At 41.5% G+C, this 20,139-nt stretch overlaps 1 protein-coding gene across 12 annotated transcripts in view; it reads right to left on the bottom strand.

Annotated features, from left to right (window-relative positions):
- TLE1 (TLE family member 1, transcriptional corepressor) overlaps positions 1–20,139 on the bottom strand; it is a 107,449-nt gene that overhangs the window by 47,194 nt on the left and 40,116 nt on the right. For 8 of the 12 annotated variants that reach the window (XM_015117969.3, XM_015117970.3, XM_015117966.3 and 5 more), the window contains 2 exon segments: positions 4,880–5,084; positions 4,131–4,147 (listed from right to left, as the gene is read on the bottom strand). The exons of the other annotated variants lie outside the window; for them this stretch is intronic. In XM_015117969.3, the coding sequence (XP_014973455.1) occupies positions 4,131–4,147; positions 4,880–5,084 (222 nt within the window). 12 annotated transcript variants of the gene reach the window in all.

Raw genomic sequence — 20,139 nt, forward strand, 5'->3', positions numbered from 1 at the left:
CCTTCAGCCAAAATTTAATGTAATTTATCTTTAAATTAATTAAAATATCTAAAGTTATGTTTTTATTACTATTGAATGCTACTAAGAAACAATGGCCTTTTTTAGGTCATTTCATATTTCTCTGCTCAAGAACTGCACTTATGTAAGAAAAAACAGATATCAAAATTTTAAAACAGCCAAAAAAACCCTTTAAACCAACGCAAAAACTCTATAAAGTTGCTAGCTTTATCATTCATCCCTTTCAGAAGTAAGAAACTTTAAGGTAGTTTCCATAAAAACTTTCACTCTTAGAACAGCCATGTGTCACTGAACAACAGGGATACTTTGTGAGAAAGGGATGTCAGGCAATTTCATCATTGTGCAAATATCAAATAGTGTGCTTACACAAACCTGGGTGGTACAGCCTACTACACACCTAAGCTACTGCTCCTAGACTACAAACCTGTACATGTTACTGTCCTGAATATTACAGGCAGCTACAACACAATGTAAGTATTTGTGTATCTAAACACACCTAAACATTGAAAAGGTACGGTGTTATGCTCTTACAGGACCACCATCATATATGCAATCCACTGTTGACGCAAGTGTTGTTATGCAGTGCACTGATTGCACTTCTGTTTTCTAGGCTTCACATTAAAACAGATTGCTTATTTAAGGCTCATTTGTTTTCCCACCATAAAATCTTTAACTAGCAAATTAATTTCTGCCACTAAAAATAAACTACCTACCAACCAGTTTTAGGCTCACAGATAAAAATTCATACACACCCACATTCCCTGTGGATCCCGTCAGTCTCTGATTTCTGCACTTGGTATAAATAATATGTTCAATATAGAAAGAAAAACAAGAAGGAAAAAAAAAAAAAAAAACCAACAGTAAGGAGTTAGTCTTACTTATGGCCAAGGTTCTTAGACTTTGGTCCAAGGATCCCTTAAGGGTCCCAGAGACCCTCGAAAATCTATGAGGGCAGATTTTCTTCCTAAACTTCAACTAAATACCACAAAAGAGCAAATGCAGAAGAATCCAGCTGTCCTCTTTAAAACTAAATAAATAACAGGACATTCAAGACAGTTGTAGACATACCTAACAATGCCACTCTTCCCACTGTAATTTTTTTTTTGTTTCGGAAAAGTTATTTTTCACTAATAATGTTATTTGTATTAATACAATTTAAATTAAGTAGCTCTTCATCTGTTTAGGTGATTTAATTTTTTTTATTATTTCTTACCCAGTAAATATTGAAAATCAAAATATTAACCCAGTAAATATCAAAATATAACCCAGATAAAAAGTTATTCAGGGTCCTCAATAATTTTATTTCAAGGGTATCAAGATCATGAGGCCATAAGGCTTTGAAAATCACTGGCCTGTAGCAACTGCCCTTAACCTTTCACTGGATTAAAAAACAGCAGCAAACAGCAATTGGCTGACTTGATCTGCCAAGTAAAATTAGACTTTCTGATTCAAACCACTTTATTAAATAGATAAGTACTATAACATTTTAGGCACTAATAGTATGTATCATCTCATTATCCACTGCTTTTCATACTCATTTTTATACAAGGTTTGAAGAGCTATTTAATTTTACATAACTGTAGCAAAATCCCACTTATGTGGACAGTGAACAATTTAAAGCCTCTCTATGGACTGAATTAAATGTTGAGGTTACAATTAGTGTAGTTTTCCCATTTTAATCATCATTGCCCAACAGTTTTCTGTAGTCATTAGGCAGGAAACACAGCATATATACTTGTTCTGAAAATATTCATTGAAATGATTAGAACTTGTCAAAAATTTGATATAAAAAAGGACACATGCCCAAAACACGTAAATCCACACTTGAACTAGAAAGTTGGTTGACTGCTAACCCTAACTTACAGACTTAAAAATAACCCACAATTGCCTGAAACTCAAGAACTGCTTCATACTTCTTGAAGGGGACAACCAAAAACCCTCCCTCCAGCCACTCCAATGAACCCATGAATTAAGCACTCGCATATATTTTTTCAGTCAAAAATACCAACAAGAGGTTATCAGACACATTCGGAAATTCAGAAAGACACAGAGGTATAACATACATCTCTACTAGCTTAAGCATACAAACCTCTGCCTATTCACAGCCCTGGCATTTCACAGAGGCACATACCACGTGGCATCACTTCCACAATTCCGATACCAGTGAGTTACAGAACTTTTGCTGAACCTCTCTCCAGTCTTGCGTCTTTTGGTAACTGTGTCACTCCCTCCTCCTCAGTTCTCTGGGCAAGGGCTTTGCTGCGTGCCTACATACCCCGAATTACAGATACGTGTCCCATAGTGCCTTACGTATATGGTATGCACTCAATGAACACAGCCATTTAAGGTGAAACAGGAGGACCGAGGAAAACATGTTAAACTGAAGTCCCAAAGCCAGAATAAGTTCACTAGATTTAAAACACATAACAGCCTAAAGGGCATGGGCTCTCCGCAAATTTCTTCTGTGATTTCATCCAGGGTTAGGTTTTTAAATCTGATACTCTACTGAACAGACATAAAAGATGACTATCTCGCTGGGCATGGTGATTCAAGCCTGCAATCCCAGCACTTTGGGAGGCTGAGGCGGGCGGATCACCTGAGGTCGGGAGTTCCAGATCAGCCTTACCAACATGGGGAAACTCCGTCTCTACTAAAAAGACAAAATTAGCTGGGTGTGGTGGCACATGCCTGTAATCCCAGCTGAGGCGGAAAAATCACTTGAACCCAGGAGGCGGAGGTTGCAGTGAGCTGAGATAGTGCTACTGCACTCCAGCCTGGGTGACAGAGCGATATTCCATCTCAAAAAAAAAAAAAAAAAAAAAAAAAAAAAAAAAAAAAAAAAAAAAGGCTATCTGTAGGAACCCTGGAATGGCAAAACAATAAGGCTTCCTCCATAAACCAGAGCCAGTTTACTTATCTGTACTTTGTGTGTAGAATATTTTATTTCCTACCTATAACTTTTTGTCCCCCCATCCCCTCCCAACATTTTCCGGAGAAACTTGTAGGACAAGAACTTTAAAACTAGCTACCCTTTCCTTCAACCATTCCCCACTCCTCCAAACACATCCAGATACATGAAATATACCAAGATCTGTCTCAAAGACAATTTTTAAAGTAGCTACTATTCTACACAGAACAGGGTTTAAAAAAAGAAAAGAAAAAAAAAAAAACCCTGAACTTTTATCTTTCCCCCAAAACTTAGACCAAAAAAGTTATCAGAATTATTTAAATGTTCAGTATCCCATTTTTTTTTTTTTTTTTTTTTTACCATATTAAACACAGTCAAAATACTGCTGTGTTCACAAAGAAGGAAAGGAGGCAAAACCTGCAGGATATCCCAGCTGAAAAGGGGCCGAATTCTCTCTATTTGCTACACAACATTTGAGGTGCACTTTAAGTACGGGTCTCCCCAGAGCTAACTGGCAGATGCATGTACGGATCACACATGCGCATGAAAAATGAGTGTGACTTAGACTGGTGAAAACATAAACTCTCTATGCACACAGCCCTGTCCGCTGAATTTCCTTCTTTTTAAGAGCTTACTGGTACGCTCAGTTCTTATGTCTAAAATAGATGTAAGATCAAGTTCACATTCCAAGGGCAATTATGCAAAGAAAACAAGATATGGAAACCTAGCAACTAAAATGCATTCGCAGAGGATAATGACTGGTTTAGGTAGAAATAGTATATTACTAAACAACTTCACAAAGGGATTGTGATCTCTTGCCTCTAAAACTGATTTAAGATATAAAAATGAATATTCTTTTAAACTACAGCCAACCCCAGACTTAGAATGCAACCATTAACACTTTTACAGTGAGGCGGAAGCATACATAGATCAAAGTATATTTCCAAGTAAGTAATCACAGCAAACAATGTTGCCTCCAAATCATGCCCCTCTTGTCTGATGCAAGTTTTATAAAAAGACAAGAGCAGAGCAAACAGTCATGTAAGAAAAAGAAATTTTAAAGGAAGAAAAAGTAGAAGAAAAAAGCCAGGTCACTGAGACAGGGAGAGTGTGCGTGTCTGTCTGTGCCCGTGTAGAGAAGTGTTGTCAGAAGGGGACAGTATGTGCATATGTGTGTGTGTGCAGCAGGCGTTTGAGTACTTACTGTGCCCGGCTCTCTGTCTGCTCCCGAGGTTACCAAGAAACGCACAGACATGCCCGTTCAGACACAGAGGCAAGAACAGAAATAAAAAAAAGGGGGGAATAATTAGAACACAAGCCCCAAACAGTTTTAAAAATGGCTTTTATTTATATAAGTCATTGCACATTCCTAATACAGTGATTTCCTGAAAATTACAGTATTTTGTAAACATAAGATTTACAGTTTAACCATACACAAAGCCTATTTTTTTATTTCTTGACAGAATAAATTACTTTTCTTCAAAAAATTAGTCAAGTGCAATTTTGCCCAATATTTAATGCATACTAGAATTAAAGCCTATGAAACTAAGTAGTAACAGATGCAATTATCAAACCTTTCATTTGAACACATTCACTTTCAAATTTAACTTCTTATTTCGCCCCATTTAACAACATTACTTTCTTTGAAAATTACCCAATTAAGCAGTTAACAGTTTTCCATAATATGGTACAGGCCACTGGCATTAACTAGGCAGTTGCCAAGATGTCAAGATGCCTGCAATCTAACGAGATCGAGACATCTACAGATGCCCACAGCAAACCCTGCAAACTTCCAGGGTGACCTGTGTTTCAGTGGAAAGCTTTGCGACAGTTCCTCTTATCTCATTGTTTGCTCTCTGTATAGGTTGGGGCTCTCTTTAGCGATGCACACAACTTTGCAGCACTGTAAGAGTATGAGGACAAAGTCCTAATCTGGCTTGCCCGGCCTCTCACCTCTGTGGTGCTCTGCATCGTGGTGCTTCTTGTCATCTTTTATTGCCAAGTGAGACTGCCCACTCAGAGCACTAGACAGCGCAAGAAGGCCGGCACTGCCCCCGAGGGGCGGGATTCCAGGAGGCTGAAGTCCCGAAGGGTGAGGCGTAAGGGGAACTGGGGGTCCGTGGCCATGAGAAAGATGCTGAGCTTGCAACTGCTGCTGCTGTTGGTGGTGGTGAGAGAGAAAAAGGAGGAGGAGGAGGTAGTGGTGACAGTGATGGCGATGGAGGCGGCATCCAGGGAAAAACAGACATGACAGGAGGGGAAGGAGGAAACAGAACAGGAGGTTCAACAAACACACAAAGGGAGCCAAGAAAGAGAGGGAGGAAAGGGGAAAAAAATGCGGTTAGTGCTTTCAGTTCATCAAAAGCTTTCACCTGCTCAATGACCTCTCCCACCTTCCCAAAATATAATCCTTACAACTACACTGTCACTTTCTGGTATCACTCACCCCAAGACAGGAGCTGTTTATTATTCAGCAAGGCTGGCTACATCAGTAAGTAAACAGGAGCTAGTTCTGTCTCTCTGCGCCTCCAGGGAGGAGATCCAGCACGTCACTGAATCTAAGATGCCACAGATTTTCAGACTCATGCTGTTTTCGGAGAGTTTAAGATGGGGGTGGGGATGCATCCTACAATATAGTAGCCATACTCTCAACCTGTCACCAGGTAACTCCATTCCACCCTACGTCCTTGCATTGACTTACCACAGTAGTATGATGAGACAAACCAAAACACTATCACTAACGAACAGAATTTGGAAAGATGGGTGTCTCATGCACCACCCAGGCACTTGTGCCCCCTTATTCCATCAAGCCCTCTCAGTCCTGTGAGGAAGTATTGCAATTCCCATTTCCCAGAAGGAACAAAGTCTCAAAGGCATTCAGTAAATTGCTGAAACTCTCTCCCTAGGTGGGAGGGGACTGCAGTCAGTAGAGAAGCAACTCTTACAGCTGCTGTTTACCATAAGGCCACAGACAGGAGAAATCTCAGGGAGCCAGGCTTGTGGCCACTGGAAGAAACATTAGAGATGAAACTTTGTATATGCTTTCCTTCCTACCAAGCTCCACGCCTCAAACCCACTCTTTGTACTTGACTCATGAAAATACTCAGACCTAGAATGGGTAGGACCATGGATGAGGAAAGCACTTATGTGTGGGACTCCAGCCGGTGAGCCAAGCCCCTGTTCCCAAATGCCTTTTCCATGATTGCACTTTGCCCCCATTGTTTAACCCATTCCAGAAGTTCTAAGTCAGTTCTCATTACACAGTAGCATTGCTCTTACACATTATATTTAAAAGCACATTGTATGAAATGAAAAAGTATCCAAGAAATGGCCCCTGCACCATGAATCTGACCACATTTCAGCTGTCCAACATAAAACTTATTTTTGATGAGGCAGTAAAAACGATTAAGGCTCAATTTCTAAGGTGTAATGTTAGAAAATTCTCCAGATTCTGATTTGTGCTCACTTCCCTGGGACTCAATTACTCATTTTATTTATTATCCCCTTGCGTGCACTGAATATATTAAATCTTCATGCCAGATCTTCAGTCATTTCTACCCAGCCCACTGACTTTTAACGGAATCCCAAACACACTTCCCAACCTCAAAAGTTAGAGAAAACACCATCGTAAAGCCAGAAATCAGTGTCTGTGGAAATTTTACAATGAATTTTCCAGCACTCCAATCTTTCTAAAAATGTTTAGGGTCAGGCACGGTGGCTCACTATATTCCTATAATCCCAACACTTTGGAGGCCAAGGCAGGAAGATTACTGTAGCCCAAGAGTTTGAGACTGGACTGGGTGACATGGGGAGATTCCATCTCTATTTTAAAATAAATAAATAAAAACATCTAAGAGCCAGCCAACCATCTTTATAAACTTTCATTCTGTTCAAAGAGAGCACAGTTCTAATTAGAAGCAAAATGGGAAAGGGGGTGAGGTCAGAACAGGCAGCATTCATAGCATTCTTGGAAAGTATAAACTACTCATTCACCATTTGAGATCATAATAACAATTTCTTTATGCATAAAATCACCTTCCTGTCATTCCAAAGACACTAATTCTTGCTCTGTCACCTTTTAAGAGCTTGGCAATAGTGAGACATAAAACTGAAGAAGCTTGCAGTGGCATCACAGTCCACCAGGCATGCTCATTAGCACTTAATTAGGAACTAGACACCTGCCATAAGAAATGTGCTTGGAGAAGGATGAGGAACAGGTCTGCCCTACCAGCAATTACTATCATTACTTGGAGAGTAAGAGCTATGTCCGGCTTCTGGGGGAGAAATGCAATGATGCATACACAAGCAAGTGCAGCGGGTAATTAAGCACGGCACTAATTAAAAGAAGATGAGAGAGACTAAGCTGAGGGGAAGGAATCTAACCACAGGGTGGAGGACGCCACCCTCTCACCCTTCTCCCTGCTCCCCCTACTCCCCTAAAAATCTAGAATGCAGTCACCAGAAGATGACTTCAGAGCTGGGATTCTTACGTCAGACCAAACATACGCCGGTAATATTTAGATACTAAGAAAGTAAAGATTTCCGGCTAGGCACAGTGGCTCACCCCTGTAATCTCAATACTTTGGGAGCCCAAGGCGGGTGGATCACAAGGTCAGGAGCTCAAGACCAGCCTGGCCAAGATGCTGAAACCCTGTCTTTACTAAAAACACAAAAATTAGCCAGGCGTGGTGGCGGATGCCTGTAATTCCAGCTACTAGGGAGGCTGAGGCAGGAGAATCGCTTGAACCCAAGTGGCAGAGGTTGCAGTCAGCTGAGATCACACCACTGCATTCCAGCCTGGATGACAGAATGAGACTCCATCCCAAAAAAAAAAAAAAAAAAAGATTTCCCCTCCCAAAATCCAAGCTAGCTTTCAGAAAGATGAACTGGGGAAGGTGGATCATGCCTGTAATCCCAGCGCTTTAGGAAGCTGAGACAGGTGGATCACTTGAGGTCAGGAGTTTGAGACCAGCCTGACCAACATGGTGAAACCCTGTCTCTACTAAAAATATACAAATTAGCTGGGCGTGGTGGTGCATGCCTATAATCCCAGCTACCCGAAAGGCTGAGGTGGGAGAATCACTTGAACCTGGAAGGCGGAGGCTGTAGTGAGCTGAGATCATGCCACTGCACTCTAGCCTGGGTGACAAGAGTGAGACTCATTCTCCAAAAAAAAAAAAAAAGATGAACTGGGAGCAGATTCTGATATCTTACTGTGAAGAGGTGTTGGCTTACATAATGGGGCTTTGCCACAGCTGTGAAGTAAACCTTTGTGGTTAAACCCAACAGTTTGACTAATATATAGCAACAGCAACATTCAACAGCCTAACTGGCCATGGGTAACTTCCACCTCTACCCTAATCTGACCTTCTAGGTCCCCTGAACGAACAGCTCACTGTCTATTATTAGAGGTAACTGGGTTCTTCTATCCATTGCTTGGCTACAATGAAAGCTGCTTTTTTTTTTTTTTTTTTTTTTTAAGCAAAATCCTATCAAATTGAAAGGAGTACTAAGTAACAATCAAATGGATCACAACTGCTGAAGATGTCGTGATTCTAGGAAATGTGGACATTCCACTTCATATTCAACTTCTTGTTTCTGCAGGGCAGTGCTCCTAGATAATATTTAAGTGTCCATCGTCTGGCACAAGCTTAGAACGCATCTGAGGCAGTGAGGGTAGGTATCATGGTTCCCATTTCACAGATGATAACTGGCTCAAAGCCAACAGGCTTGCTACGGGGCTCAGAGCCAGAATGAGGGCTACAACCCTTTTGTTTCCTAGGACAACATTTCTCGTGTAACCCCAGCAGCTCAGTCATGTTCTCAAGAATAAGAAAGGGGGCAAAGTCGTTCTCTACTGAAGACTTCGCATTTCCCCCGCTGCTCAATTACCAGATGCTCTTGAGAACGTGCCATACTACGTACCCAGAGACAAATCCACCCTCACCAACAGGCCTAATGGCAGTGATGGGGGGAGTTTATGCTTAGACTGCATGAGTACCATCTCCTGTCCCCTCTTCTCAATGCCTGTCATATATTTTCAAAAGGATGCTATCCCTTGCCCCCAGCTCTCTTCCAAAGAAGTATGTCAAGAACAATCAAGCCTAACAGTGGTGGCTCTGGCTTTTCTCAGAAGTAGATTCTTAACATTATAAATGCAAAGTATCATTTCTAAGATAAAATATTTATTTAAATGAGTAGAGGGGCCAAATCTACAAGAGTAAGGCAGCTATCTCCAAAAGGACAGCGCTCCTCGGTCCCATCTGTCTTTGGACGCCCATTTGCTCTCAACAAGGCTTACCTGAGACAGTGGTACTTACCGCCTTCAACAAAAGGAAAAAGCATGGATGCTACTTAAACATATTTTAGGAAAAAGTGATACTGATATTACTGTACAGCCAAAACCCAATAGCTCTGCCAATCAGGAGAATTTATGCACACTTTTTTTTTTTTTTTTTTTGGACAGAGTCTTCACTGTCGCCCAGGCTGGAGTACAGTGGCGAAATCTCAGCTCCCTACAATCTCCTCCTTCTGGGCTCAAGCAATTCTCCTGCCTCAGCCACACAAGTACCTGGGATTCCAGGTACGCACCACCACGCCCAGCTAATTTTTGTATTTTTAGTAGAGATGAGGTTTCACCACATTGGCCAGGCTGATCTGGAACTCCTGACCTCAAGTGATCCGCCCACTTCGGCCCCCTAAAGTGCTGAGATTACAAGCGTGCGCCACCACACCCAGCCGATACATGCATGTTTTTTTAGGCAAAGTCTCACTCTGTCACTCAGGCTGGAGTGCAGCAGCACAATTATGGCTCACTGCAGCTCAAATGCCTGGGCTCAAGCAATCCTCCCACCTCAGCTTCCTAAGTACATACTTAGCTGGGACTACAAGTGTGCACCACTACACTTGGCTAATTTTTTTATAGAGATGGGGTCTCACCATGTTGCCCAGGCTGGTCTGGAACTCCTGTTTTCAAGCAATCCTCCCTCCTCAGCCTCCCAAAGTGCTGGGATTACAGGTGTGGGCCACTGTGCCCTGGCCACAGCTTGGCTAATTTTTTTATAGAGATGGGGTCTCACCATGTTGCCCAGGCTGGTCTAGAACTCCTGGCTTCAAGCAATCCTCCTGCCTTGGCCTTCCAAAGTGCTGGATTACAAGCGTAAGCTACCATAGCTGGCCTGCATCTGTCCTCTCTAACCAAAACCTGCCCCTATCATTTGGAAAACTGCAAGATGTTTTTTTCAACAAGACAGGAAGGATGAGGAAATTTATTCTTCTAAGCATTAGTTTATAGTAATTAGGAAATTTGTTTAAAAGTCAAAATGCTTGTAGATTTATACAACGTAGAACACACATGCAAAAGTTTGTAAAGTGATTAGAAAAAGGTTTTGTTTTGTTTTGTTTTTTTGAGACAGTCTCACTCTGTCGCTCAGGCTGGAGTATAGTGGTGTAATCTTGGCTCATTGCAACCTCCGCCTCCTGGGTTCAAGCTATTCTTGTGCCTCAGCCTCCGTAGTAGCTGGGATTACAGGTAAGCACCACCAAACCCAGCTAATTTTTGTATTTTTAGTAGAGATGGGGTTTTGCCATGTTGGCCAGGCTGGTCTCGAACTCCTGGCTTCGAGTGATCCACCCACCTCGGCCTCCCAAAGTGCTGGGATTACAGGCATGAACAACCAAGCCCAGCCGAGAAAAAGCATTTTTGATAATCAATGACAGTTTCTAGCAATATAGCTGGTTTCTCAGGCTATGATTCTAGACCACTGGTTCTCAAGCAGAACCAATTTTGACACCCCTCCCCTCCCTGCTTCAGGGACAGGTGGCCGTGTGTGGAGGTCACTGCGGGGAAGGGAAAAGGATGCTACTGGTGCATCTAGTGGGTGAAGGCCAAGGATGCTGTGAACGTCCTACAATGCACAGGACAGCCCCCACCACAGAGAATTATCCTGCCCAAAATGTCAACAGTGCTAAGGTTCACTAACTTGAATTTAGACCTAAGCTGAGATTCTGTGCCATTAATGAGAATTCATGTTCTTGTATGCTAAGTGACTTGCCAAATTCTTGTTTAAAAAATAAAAATACTATTCAACATTCAATCACATTCACTGTCCCTTCATCGCCATCTGAGTACCCTGTCATAACACAAAAAAATGAACATCTGCTTTCTTAAGCTGATTCCACTAACGATTTCAAAAATTAAAGAAAAAAAAAAAAAAAAGGCTGGGCGCGGTGGCTCAAGCCTGTAATCCCAGCACTTTGGGAGGCCGAGGCGGGCGGATCACGAGGTCAGGAGATCGAGACCATCCCGGCTAACATGATGAAACCCCGTCTCTACTAAAAATACAAAAAACTAGCCAGGCGAGGTGGTGGGCGCCTGTAGTCCCAGCTACTCAGGAGGCTGAGGCAGGAGAATGGCATAAACCTAGGAGGCGGAGCTTGCAGTGAGCCGAGATTGCGCCACTGCACTCCAGCCTGGGTGACAGAGCAAGACTCCGTCTCAAAAAAAAAAAAAAAAAAAAAGTCCTTGTATTTTACAAAGCAATTTGAGAAAGGACTACACTGGGAAATTTTACATACTGGTGATCTGCGGCCCTAAAGGGAATGACAAATGTTCAGATTTGGGGATAAAGAGATCAATGCACTTGCTCTAACTAAAATCATTTGAATAGGCTGAGAGTGAGACAAATAAAACAAATGCCAAACCCTGAGTTAATGATACTGAAAACCCACAAGGAATAAAGCCATCTCATCCATGTCAAACAACAGCCACGCATTGAGAATTTTAATTCACATTTTACTTAGTGCAGCTTGGGTCAATTATATTACTATAATGAAACTGACTTTGCTGTTTACATTCAGAGTATTATTGTAATGGTATAGTTTCTACACACAGTCACAGCACATGGCTTATCACCATGTTGTTGTAGCCTCTAACAACTGGGAAGGACACCCAGTATGAAAACACAGGCCAATGCCCACCTTCTCCTCACCGGATCCTAAGCTCCTTACCACCAACCATGGAATCAACTTTAATTTCTGAAACTTCACCTGCTTATAACCCCAAGAAAAACTATGTCATAAAAATCACAGACTTAACCCAACCCAAACTAAAACCATGCCCCTAAATGGCACCTCTGATGCTAAGAGTGACAGTAAGTGGCATTTATAGCACTCGGTATTTAAACACTTTTTTTAAAGGGGAAAAAACGTGAAAAGGAGTGTTTGTTGACAGTTCTCTCCAAATCACTCTTCCTTGATTTCTGCTATTTTCCTGTTCTTTAAAACACTCAAATCCTATCTTGGGAGACAGCAAAAATAAAGAAAGAAGAAGAAAACTGGTATGCTACATAAACAAGTGGGAAAGAGCCGTCTGGCAGCAGAAAACATCAAGGACACTACTGCAGGAGTTATCGCAATACCTCCCATTATGTGAATGGCCTCTCACGTAAAGAGGGGCAAGGGTGATAAACTGGGAGAAACTGCTTACAGGGCCAAGAATTCTCCAGCCACTCGAAGACAATAATAAAAACTAAAGTAACAATCCATTAAAGGCCCCATCTCAATGCAGGAGCACACAGAAAAGGATGCATGGGCAACCTAAGGAATGGGAGAAAATATTTGCAAACCATCCCTCAAATAAGAGGTTAACATCCAAAAAACTCAATAGTATGAAAATAAAAAAATAAGTATCCTAATTTAAAAATGGGCAAAGGACCTCCTAAACAGACATTTTTCAAAGAAGACATACAAATGGCCAACAGATAAACGAAAAAATGCTCAATATAATTAATCATGAAGGAAATGCAAATCAGAGCCACAGTGAAATATCACCTCAGGCTGGGCGTAGTGGCTCACGCCTGTAAACCCAGCACTTTGGGAGGCCGAGGTGGGCAGATCACCTAAGGTGGGGAGTTCCAGACCAGCCCAACTAACATGGAGAAAACCAGTGTCTGTGAAAAATACAAAATTAGCTGGGCGTGGTGGCACATGCCTGCAATCCCAGCTACTCAGGAGGCTGAGGCAGGAGAATCGCTTGAACCTGGGAGGCGGAGGTTGCAGTGAGCAGAGATCACGCCATTGCACTCCAGCCTGGGCAACAAGAGCAAAGCTTCATCTCCAAAAAAAAAAAAAAAAAAAAAAAGAAAGAAAGAAATATCACCTCAAACCCATTGAGATGGCAGGTAACAGAAGACAAGATATGTGTTAGTGACGGTGTGGAGAAAAGGTAACCCTTGTACACTGTTCTTAGAATGTAAACTGGTACAGTCCTGATAGAAAACAACAGTATAGAAGTTTCTTAAAAAGTTAAAAATAGAACTACTTTCTCAAAAAGGTTAAGTATCCCTTTTCTGAAGTGCTTGGGACCAGCAATGTTTGGATTCTGGCTTTTTTTCAGATTTTTAAATATTTGCAATATTCTTACTGGCTGAGAATTAGAATTAGGGCTGCTCAATCTGTACATGATCCAGCAATCCCACTTCTGGGTATATATCTAAAGAAAATGAAATCAGGATCTATGTGCGGTGGCTTACACCTGCAATCCCAGCACTTTGGGAGGCCAAGGCGCGTGGATCATCTGAGGTCAGGAGTTCGAGACCAGCCTGGCCAACATGGTGAAACCACGTCTCTACTGAAAAAAAAAAAAAAAAAAAAAAAATTAGCCAGATGTGGTGGGCGCCTATAATCCCAGCTACTCAGGAGGCTGAGGCAGGAAAATTGCTTGAACCCAGGAGATGGAGGTTGCAGTGAGCCGACACAGTGCCACTGCACTCCAGCCTGGGTGACAGAGTGATTCTCCATCTAGAAAGAAAGAAAGAGAGAGAGAGAGAGAATGAAATCAGTATATCAGAGACAGAGAGAGAGAGAGAATGAAATCAGACAGAGAGAGAGAGAGAAAGAGAATGAAATCAGTATACCATACATCTGCACTCCATGACCACTGCAGCGCTATTCACGAGAGCCAAGATAATCAAACAACCCAAATATCTGTTGATGGATGAACAGATAAAGAAAATGTGGTACATACAAACACAATGGAATACCATTCAGCCTTGAAAAAGAAGAAAATCCTACCACTTGTGACAACATGGGTAAATCTGCAGGACAGTAGGCTAAGCAAAATAGGCAGATTCAGAAAGACAAATAACGCATAATCTCCCTACTATGTGGAATCTAAGAGTACAACTCACAGAAGCAGAGAGTAGAATGGTGGCTGCCTGGAGGGGTAGGGGAAAATGAGAGGTTGGTCAAAGGGTGCAAGGTTTCAGTTACCCAAGATAAAGAAGATCTGGATTTCCAAGGTACAGCACGGAGACTATAGTTAATAATACTGTATTGTATACTTGAAATTTGCTAAAATGGTACTTGGTACTTGGTGGGGTGTTTGTTGTTGTTGTTGTTGTTGTTTTGAGACGGAGTTTCACTCTTGTTGCCCAGGCTGGAGTGCAGTGGTGCTATCTCAGCTCACCGCAACCTCTGCCTCCTGGGTTCAAGCGATTCTCCTGCCTCAGCCTCCCGAGTAGCTGGGATTACAGGCATGTGCCACCAGGCCAGGTTAATTTTGTCTTTTTAGTAGAGACGGGGTTTCCCCATGTTGGTCAGGCTGGTCTAGAACTCCCAACCTCAGGTGATCCGCCCACCTCAGCCTCCCAAAGTGCTGGGATTATAGGCGTGAGCCACCATGCCTGGCCTGTCTTTATTCTTTCTCCATTTCAGCTAATCCACACAGGCCAACTCTTCCTGCACGACCACTGCCTTGCTCATCCCATTTCCCCGGAAGGCCATTAAGGCTATGACAAGCCATGTGATGGTAAATCCACTACAAAAACTAGGCGGGTTTTGGTTGAAAAGATGCTCAACATCATTAGCCATCAGGAAAATGCAAATAAAAAACAGGAGATGCTGCTTCACACCCACTAGGATGCATAGAATAAAAAAGATGGACAGTAAATGGCAGAGATCATATAGAGAAATTGGAATTCTCATATGCTATTGTGAGAATGCAACATGATGCAGCCGCTTTGGAAAATAGTTTGGCTGTTGCTCAAAAAGTGAATAAAGTTACCACAGACCCAGTAATTCTACTCCCAGAGACAAATCCAAGAGAAAACATGCCCACACAAAAACATGTACACAAATGTTCACAGCAGCCTTATTCATAATAGACAATCAGTGGAAATCACCTAAATGTCCATCAACTTATGAATGAATAAGCAACTGTGGTATATTGATGAAATGTTAATTGTCAATAAAAAGGACTAAAATACTGGTGCATACTACAACATGGATAAACCTTGAAAACATGAAGAAGCCAGGCATACAACGCTACGTATTATATGATTCCATTCATATGAAATGTCCAGAACAGGCAAATTCATAGAGATGGATAAGCACATTGGTAGTTGCCAGAGGTTAGGGGAGGAGGCATGAAGAATAAATGGTAATGAATATGGAGTTTCTTTATAGGGTGACAAAAACGTCCTAGAAAAATTTTATAGTCGTGATGTTGTACAGCAATGTGAATATGCTAAAACCCACTTAAGTATATGCTTTTAAAAAGGTGAATTTGGCCAGGTACAGTGACTCACGCCTGTAATCCCAGCACTTTGGGAGGCCGAGGCAGATGGATCACCTGAGATCAGGAGTTCAAGACCAGCCTGACCAACATGGAGAAACCCTGTCTATACTAAAAATACAAAATTAGCTGGGCATGGTGGTGCATGCCTGTAATCCCAGCTACTTGTGAGGGGAGGCTGAGGCAGAAGAATTGCTTGAACCCAGGAGGCAGAGGCTGTGGTGAGCCGAGATCCCAACATTGCACTCCAGCCTGGGAAACAAGAGAGAAACTCCGTCTCAAAAAAAAAAAACCAAAAAAACAAAAAAAAAAACATAATAATTTAATTGTAATTTTAAAATAACTAAAAGAGTGTCATTAGATTGTAACACAAAAGATAAATGCTTGCCGGGCGCAGGGGCTCACACCTATAATCCCAGCACTTTGAAAGGCCGAGGTGGGCAGTTCACCTAAGGTCAGGAGTTCCAGACCAGCCTGGCCAACATGGAGAAACGCCGTCTCTACCAAAAATACAAAATTAGCCAGGCATGGTGGCACATGCCTGTAATCCCAGCTACTCGGGAGGGTGAGGCAGGAGAATCACTTGAACCCAGGAGGCAGAGGTTGCAGTGAGCCAAGATCGTGCCATTGCACTCCAGCCTGGGCAACAAGAGCGAAACTCCGTCTCAAAAAAAAAAAAAAAAAAAAAAAGATAAATGCTTCAGGGGATAGATACCCTATTCTTTATGATGTGCTTATTAAACACTGTATGCCTGCATCAAAACATCTCCTGTACCTCATAAATATATACAGATAGTATGTACCCACAAAAATTAAAAATTTAAAAATACACAGCTGTAATTCCTATAATGGGGTACTCTATTTTCTATTCTGAAGCTTTTCTCCTCCTTCTGGAAAAAAGAAGAATATATAATGCTTTATTCCAGGGAATCAAGTAAAAATCACAGGAAACTATGTGGGTGGGTTGACAGGCGCAGCAATCACTGCACATGTTTACCTATGTAACAAACCTGCACATCCTGTGCATGTATCCCGAAACTTAAAATTAAATTAAAATTTTTTTTAAAAAAGGAAAGAAATACGTGGGGAAATTAAAAAGTAAACGCTTCAACACTTTTCTAATAACTACAAAGCGTGATGACGATAATCCGGACACTGAGGAAGAGTTCTGCATTTGTCAGGCACCTAGTTGTGCTCTCAGTAAAAACAGACAAACAAACTTAACCAAAGGAGAGATGGGCTGCGAAGACTTCTTTGCAATATTGTTCTTTCCCTGTGGAAATTTAATAAAAGCGCTAGATTGTTGTAATTTAAGTAGAGAGTACGTCACTAAATACAAGTTAGTAGAGCTAGAAGATCCATGTTTGTTGTAGCTATTTAGTCTTCTCTCGGTAGCAGGCTATGCATTATTCTCCTAGGGAGAATTTGTTTTATAAAGAAACTTACGGCTGGGTTATTGATGGCTTTCCAGGGATTAACCGCATACTCATAAGAATAAGAGGCTAACCTCATCCTCTTAAACTTCACACACTACAGTCCCATAGATAGCTGACAGCTACAGCCAAAGGAGAAAAATAATCCAACATTTTACTAATCCTTAAACCAATCATCTCATGCAACAGTGGAGAGCCCTTTAGGTCTACAACTCAATCTCTTAGGGATGGACAAGCTCCTTCTACAAATGTTTTAGGAGTTTGAATTCACAGCCATCCCCTACACGAAAACATCTAGCCAGACATCACAAAATACCCTAGACTTATTTTTAATTTTATACTAAGTTGTTTTAAAATATACAGAATCAGGTATTTGCCTATGGAGGAGGAACATAGAAATCTGATCAATAAACAGATTCCCATATAAGCCCCATATGCCTTGACCAAGGTTATGTTCATGAAAAATAAGTCAGACTACATCCAAATAAGTGAGAAAGAAAAACCAGGTTGCCTAAACCCAAATTTCTTTTTTTCTTCTCTCTCTTGTACATAGGTTATATGTAAACAAACCCAAATTTCTTGATCTCCTAAAGTTCACAGGCATTACCACAGGAAACTGCTCAAATTGTCTTGCACCCAACTGTCCGCTTTGAGGCCACAAATAGAAACCTGTCATTTTGTGGAAGGGAAGGACAATCCCCACTGGTCATCCGGCCATCTCTTCTAACTCTCTTCCCTCCCAACTTTATCAGAATGATTCCTATAACCTCTCTGTGTCAACAATGGCACTGTCTGCCTTCTTCCTCATGTTAGGTAAGGAAGTCAATGATGTCTTCACATTTTTGCTCTCAATTCTGTCTCCATCTGTTCCCCAAACTTAACTTTTTTCTTGTGGTTTTGAACTTCTAAGTTTGTACATCAAAAGCTAAATGGCCGTCCTTTTTCACTATTGTGTCCCTGTCATTCATGCACAACAACTTAATGGCAGGAGCAGAGCATCTGGCTGGGTCCAATCTCAAACACCCACATCCCTGTAACCACTAAACAAGACAAAGGGGTGAACTGCTGCTTGGCACAACCACCCCCGACCAGGGCTTGACCAACTGGACCTACGGATCTGCTACAAGCACTTAGGAAAACCAGGCAGACAAAACTGCAGTTCAAGGGGTCAGGATCACATGTTCATTGAAGACTGCCAGCCAGGGTCTTATCCCCACAAAAGCAGGGAAGGTAGAGACGGTATTACCATCCACGGATGGGGGACATTGTAGAGGTTAACTGACTATATGAGGTTATAAAGCTAATAGATGCCAGCTAAGCATCCTCCCCAAGTCCATCTGATCCCAAGGCCCATGCTTTGTCCAAGGCAACACAGTGTAAATATTCTTATGTGGATTACCAAAAACACCATGAAATGGAACAACAGGTGGTTAGAAATAAAACATACAACTGTGCCATTGTTTACTATTAATATTTTTTAAAATGTAATTGACTGATTCTTTTTTAACTTTTCAGTTAAAAAAACCACCATCTTTATGGCCAGGTACGGTGGCCCATACCTGTAATCCCAACACTTTAGGAGGCTGAGGCAGGTGGATCACCTGAGTTTGGGAGTTCAAGACCAGCCTGGCCAACATGGTGAAACCCTGTCTCTACTAAAAATACAAAAATCAGCTGGGCTTGGCGGCGCATGCCTGTAATCCCAGCTACTCGGGAGGCTGAGGCAGAAGAATTGCTCGAACATGGGAGGCAGAGGTTGCAGTGAGCAGAGATCATGCCACTGCACTCCAGCCTGAGTTACAGAGTAAAACTCTGTCTCCAAAAAAAACCCCAACCATCTTTAGCTCTTCTTTCACATGCCAAAAGAAAGAAAGAAAGAAAGAAAAAAAAAAGCAACTATCTTTCTTTAGGAGAAGGGGAAAAACTGATAAGAATAATGGAATCCACTGGGGTTCTGGAAACCACCCCCTTACTGTGGAATGTGGGTTACCAGGTATACATAGGTGTCAAAAATCAAGCTGTGCATTTCACTATATTACAATTAGACATCAACTGAAAAAAACAAATCTATGTGTGTACAGATATGTATCTCTCTATATTATCCCTCGATTATCTGTGATGTTAAGAGAACACTAATTATTTGAAATCCCAATCCCAACTGAAATCAATTATTCAGTACCTATCAGAGCAGGTAGAAGAGAGCTTTTAGTTGCAAACTCCCCAAATAATAAAGTGGAGAAGTGGTCTTGAAGAGTCTTTCTATCAATTCTCCCTGCATTCAGGCAGCCATTAGCCATTCCACAAATAAGATGTTACAACGTTTAATAACCAATTTTGTTTTGACCATTCTTAGTAGAAATTTTAAAAAACAAACAAAAATGTTGCTTATGGTTTAACAACGATCCTGATCTAAAAACTCAAGGTCTCAAATGAGTAAGTTCCCTTCTCACAATGCGACTTGTTTGCTAAGGCCTAAGTGAGCTATGTGTCAAACCAAATAAACCTTGTACAAATTTTGTACACCTTTGCACTATAAATTAGCCTTTTCATTGTGACAAGACTACAACACATTTAATAGCAAAAGAATTGGTAATAAGCAAAATTCAAAAAGTAGGACCGTAGTTATTATTCTGCCAGTCACCAGATTTGCTGTCAAAGCTGTTTAAAAAAAGGTCTACAGAAATATTTCAATAGTCTCTCCAGTATCAAATATCTAAGAAGCTTATTTTTCTTAAATACTGATACTCTATGTAAGTTGAAGGCAGGTGCTACGGTGAGAAAGAATTAAAATTCAGTATTTTCTGCCAGATAGGAGAACTACAATTTCTATGCTGGTGAGAAATGGGGACTCTGCTAATTCCCTCAACAAGCACAGACAAAATATAACCTCTCTCTGCCTCCTCAAAGAGCACCCGCGGGCCCAAGACACACCTCGAACTAACCTAGAAGGTGGATGTCCTTGAGAAGATTTACTTTTTCCAGGTTTGATAAGGAGAAGTATCTTTAGCCCTGTCAAGCAAGCAGTCAAGCTCCTTGATTGTACCTTAAAGGGAATGAGAATGTTTCGGCTCATTTGCATTTTAAAGGGTACTCTTTCATGATCTTTCACACTTGTAATAGATGTCTAAACCGTTAAATTACTATTTCTTTTCTTAGCCTGAAAGTGGATGCAGACTAAGAGCGTGGCCTCTCCCATTGTTCTTTAC

Source organism: Macaca mulatta, chromosome 15 (genome assembly GCF_049350105.2).
Source record: "Macaca mulatta isolate MMU2019108-1 chromosome 15, T2T-MMU8v2.0, whole genome shotgun sequence".
In the NCBI taxonomy this organism is placed as follows: domain Eukaryota; kingdom Metazoa; phylum Chordata; class Mammalia; order Primates; family Cercopithecidae; genus Macaca; species Macaca mulatta.